The 5,212-nt window shown below is 41.9% G+C and overlaps 1 protein-coding gene across 1 annotated transcript in view; it reads right to left on the bottom strand.

The window, feature by feature from the left end:
* SLC26A3 (solute carrier family 26 member 3) overlaps positions 1-5,212 on the bottom strand; it is a 29,396-nt gene that overhangs the window by 13,197 nt on the left and 10,987 nt on the right. Inside the window, 3 exon segments of the mRNA XM_012811544.1 lie at positions 3,168-3,245; positions 3,352-3,465; positions 3,574-3,721. Of these exon segments, the coding sequence (XP_012666998.1) occupies positions 3,168-3,245; positions 3,352-3,465; positions 3,574-3,721 (340 nt within the window).

The raw sequence follows: 5,212 nt of genomic DNA, 5'->3' as shown, positions 1-5,212 counted from the left end.
AAAAAAAAAAAAAAAAAAAGTAGCTTGGGGAGCTTAAGTTCCTGGAGTGAGAACTCAAGCCTTTGATGATTACTAGCAATCATTCAGTTTTGTAAGAGGAAGCTAAAGATCACAAAAAGGTTGACAATGACTTGTGTCGGACTCTGGGACAACCTGAAGGCTACCTGTCTTGTTACTGCTATCTCCCCAGAATCTACTACGGCAAATGCATATAGGAGGGGCTGAATAATCAGCCAGTGAATGAGTGGATGAACTAAGGAAGCATATTTCCCAAGCCGGTGCCAACCACTCAGAACACAGCCTCTTCGAAGAAGCTGTGACAGGCTTTACCACGGTGGATTCGCCAAGGGTGCTCTGGGCTCTCAACTTAGCTCTACTAAGTTTACTAACTTAGTAAAGCTTCAGGCATTTCAGGCTTCAGATTCTCCACATGTCAGGATGAGATTATTTGTCCTGTGGGGACTAGGACAGTTTGGTGAAAAGTGCTGAATAGCTAAGTACACTTCCTTCCTTCTTTGGATTTTAACACAGCGGTAGGAACAATGGCCCTCCCGGCAACCAGGAGGGGTACGACCATCTCACACTGACTACTTTCATACCAGGGAAGCACAGTGTACAAGAAAAGCCAAATACAGTTTTTATTTTCATATCCTGAAGACAGTTGAACTAATCTGGATATCTTTAAGTTTTACAGGTAACTTTTCTAATTTTATATCAAGGCAATTCATTTTACTCTAAGAGTAAAATGTTTAGAAGAAATACAGCCTTAAGTGACTTGAAAAAAAGAAATGACGCACGAGTGAATGACAGTTAAGAAAATGGTGAAAACTGTATAAAGTCTGCCATCTCCTTAAGCAGAGAGTACTAATGTGGGTGACTGGTCATGATTTTGTACTACAGCTTCATAAGATGCCACCACTGTGGTTGTCAAATGAAGGGTTTACAGGGTTCTGTAAAATAGGCCTCCCCTTTTTGCAGAACTTTTAAAATATAACAAGGGACAGCTGTCAGAAAAGACAGATTTTTTTAAAAATTAGGCATTATTTCTTATTTGATCAGTGCTCAATGGGAAAACCATTTCAGATAATTTATAATGAGATACATATACAATAGAGTACTTTTTAAAGTAGGAATTACAGAGCATCGAGAAACTATGGAAAGGAAAGGGAGGTCATTTCCCCAGGAACTTGGTATCCATCCGGCATTGAACATAAGGAGTCAATACATATAAAATGCTTAGAATTGTGCTGATGCTTCATAAGCACTCAACAAATATTTATTTTTAGCTATTATTATGCATTATTTTGCCTTCCTGTGATAAAAGAAGCAAAGTAACTGAAACAAAGACATCCCTGACACACTGGCCTAAAAAGAACTTATCACGTGATCCTTTATAGCAGGGCCTTGAATTAATGTTTTAGACAATGTACTGGAGTGTGGCTTATTCAGGAGAGAGGTTTTTTTTGAGACAATTTCTCACTCTGTCACCCTGGGTAGAGTGCCATGGCATCATAGCTCACAGCAACTCAAGCCTCTGAGCTTAAGTGATCTTCTTGCCTCCAACTCCTGAGTAGCTGGGACTACAGGTGCCTGCCACGATGCCCAGCTAAGTTTTCTATTTTTAGTAGAGACGGAGTCTTCCTCTTGCTCAGCCTAGACTCAAACTCCTGAGCTCAGGCAGTCCTCCCAACTCAGCCTCCCAGAGTTCTAGGATTACAGTCATGAGTCACAGCTCCCAGCCAAGAGAGGGGATTTTAAATGATAATTATTTCTGTGTTAATTATTTCTGCAATTTCAAATCAATATGGGCTATATAGAGCCCATGTGTACACTTGGGGAAAAGCACAGTAGAGCAGAATTCTCCCGTATGGAAGGGTTGTGTGAGTTTATTTTCATTGAGATACACATTCTTCTCTTTTTTTAGTGGTGACTTCTTGACTCCTTTCATGCCATTCATTTTGAAATCAGTAGCTCAGCACACGGAAACACATTTTTGGTAAACAGTACTCTGCACTGCTTGAAGACAGATTTGGCCAGTAAGGCTCTTTGGGATGAGCACACCAGGTGTCCAGAATCCTGGGGCCAAATTCACATTCTGACTACAAACCAACAAGAAAAAATGTCCTAGATAATAGCCACATTAACAATGATGACTAATTTATCAAGTACTCATCATATGCCAGGCTCCTGGCTAAGTTCTTCACATCATTATGTCATTTAATTTTCGAAGCCACTCTGTGTGGCGGGTACTATTCTCTCCCTCTGTTATGAATGGGGCCCCTGAGGTTCAGAAAGGTTGAGTAATTTGTCCCCAAACACACAGATAATAAATAGCAGAGTCAGGACTAGAAGCAGGTCAGCACAACTCCGGTTGCACTGCCAGGTGCCCTGACAATCACATCAAAATCATAGTGGACAATGTTTTACCGTCTTCTTGTTTCCTAGAGAACTTATATTTTCCAGGGCTTTTTTTTTTTTTTTTTTTTAAATCTGGGAGCTGCAGCAGTTTCCAAAGCCCTAAGCCAAATCTTCCTACCTAACAAAATCAAACATTTTGACCAGGTTGTTTGTACCCTCACATTAACCTGAAATAAATGTATTTAAACAGACAAACAAACAAAAAACCAAAACCCACCAACCCCTCAAAATTACAGGCAGAGGAATGTGGGGTTAAGGATGGGAGGTCCGAGTGCAGCCCTTCACCCCCATCCTGCAATCTGACATTGTTGGTTTCAGAGCCAAACCAGAGCTCTAGAAGCTGTGTATTCCTAAGAAGAATTTGTGTGGCTGGTAGCACCACTCTGTGAATTAGATAGAGGTCCTGCCTACCTGAACTTGTAAGCAAACCTTCACTTCAGTCCATCCCCGTGGAGCTGCAGAGCCAGGGGGCCTTCCTGTTCCAACATTAATTATATTCGGGGCCACACTCATACACACAGCAGAGTAGATAAGCCCAGTTTGGCATCTGCATTCCTAACATTTATCACATGCTGCCAGGGGAAAAGAAATAGTTGGGGTCCCCAAAGTACTGGCTTAAGAAGAAACACCAGAGAGTTTGCAGTTTCCTCATTTCCTCTAGTTTACTCTGTGCCTTCAGAGTTTTAAGAACCAGGGTTCTTGATTCATCACCAAAGGAGCAATGTTATCCGAGTACAGGGGACTGTTACCTTTTGCAGCGGCTCCAGAAGAAACCCAATGCCCACAATGACGATCAGCACAATGATAGCAGAGATAATCCCAGCGATCTGCAAAGATAAAAAAAATTCTCATCACAAACTCGACTTTTCCCCCGGCTGGGATTTCCTGGTTACTAATGTGAGGATGGCCCTTGCAGCAGAGATCTTGAAATACCTGCGTTTTGCCTCCTGTGCTCTCCTGAATCGCTGATCTGGAGAGGGCGGTACTCCCCGCAAATCCTCTGAATGCTCCACCAACTATGTTACCCAATCCCAAGGCTATTAACTCCTGACAGAACAAAGAGGAACCTGTTTTAGAAATGGCACGATTGATGATATATGCACTAAATAGCATATAAAGCTGCCTCGTTAGACCTCGTGTAGGCTGTATACTCGCCTGACTGCCATCAAGCTGATAATCGTGTTTGAGGGAATAGACACTGGCAACCGAGAAGGCCACTGCGAAGGCGACGATGGCAATGCCGAAGCTGTCTCCTATGGTTTCTTGGAAAGTTGCCGCGTTGGGTGTAATCGGCGGCTGAAATCTAAAATTGAAATTAAACAAGTCTGAATATCACCAACCTGCTTAGAAACTCAGAGTTGTTGCCCAAATCAATGAACAGCTGGCATCTAGGCTGAGCAGTGCCTCTCTTTGGTTTAGAAGAATCTAGCCTCCCTGAAACCTTTGGCATCTGCTTTCTTGTTGTTGAAAAGTAATACTGCCTAAATTTGGTAAAAGATTGAAAATTCAACCCACAGATCATCGTTTGGCAAGATAACCACATTACAGTATGCCTGTATATTCCCATAAGCTTCATGCAAAATGTCTGAGATCTCACTTGTATTGTTATACTGGGTTGAGAAGCATCACTCACAATGCCTTTAACTATCCAAAGACGAAGGCTCTTTGAGCAAACACAATTCTGAGACAAGGAAAGCAAAAAAGTCTTCTCCCCATTGATAACAATAAACTTTCACAAAAACCCCTAGCAAACAGATGGGCCTTGGACTCTGCCCTGTACTCCACAGAACTGCTGCAGCACCTGAGGCCCTGCTGGAGAGTGGCTTTCGGTTAAAAACTACACAGTGTCAGAGAAACTTTCAACTCACACGGGATGCTTCTGTGCTTACGACTCAGGAACTCACAACAGTTAAATTACATTAACTAATTGTATTATAGAAGGTGCATATATCTTAAATTCAATTATCAATTTATTGAGAGGCTCAACTTTTTTTTTTTTTTTTGAGACAGAGCCTCAAGCTGCCACTGTGGGTAGAGTGCTGTGACATCACAGCTCACAGCAACCTCCAACTCCAACTCCAACTCCAACTCCTGGGCTTAAGTGAGTCTCTTGCCTCAGCCTCCCAAGTAGCTGGGAGTACAGGTGCCCAACATAACACCCGGCTATTTTTTGGTTGTAGTTGTCATTGTTGTTTGGCAGGCCCAGGCTAGATTTGAAACCCCTAGCTCTGGTGTATGTGGCTGGCTCCTTAGCCACTTGAGCTACAGGCGCCGAGCTGAGAGGCTCAACTTTTATACACATCTGTTTCTGACCTAAAACTTACTCTAAGTGGGTTAACTGGATCCAATCAACTTTTTCTGAATTGCCGTCCCACGTTTTGTGAGTATCTATGTGATTTTTAGTTCTGGTTTTGAAGAAGTATTATTATACCACACTCTGCTGCTATTATAAATTCCAAAGTTAGCTGGGAATATTGCTTTATTTTTTAATAAGCAGGACCCTATTATTCTTTTGTTCTGCCGTCTGAATACCACGGACTAGTGGCATGATGGAGACTTACAGTCTAAAACTTGGGTTCATTTCCTGGCTCTGCCACTCACCTTTCTGTGCCATAGACTCGTTAGTAAAGTAAGGATCAGAACACTTGCTCTTTTTTCTTTACAGTTGTGTGGGAGGGTCAAATAATAATACATATGAATGCTATTTACACACTTTAAGATACAAAGTGCCTGTTAGTTATTGTTACAAAATCCCTCTGGAATCTAAATATACTCCTTTTTTCTTTCTTTCTTT

The sequence above is a fragment of the Otolemur garnettii genome, unplaced genomic scaffold (assembly GCF_000181295.1).
Source record: "Otolemur garnettii isolate 467f Iridium unplaced genomic scaffold, OtoGar3 scaffold00005, whole genome shotgun sequence".
Lineage (NCBI taxonomy): Eukaryota > Metazoa > Chordata > Mammalia > Primates > Galagidae > Otolemur > Otolemur garnettii.
The sequence above is the reverse complement of the archived record's forward strand: the minus strand, read 5'-3'. Positions and strand labels throughout refer to the sequence as shown.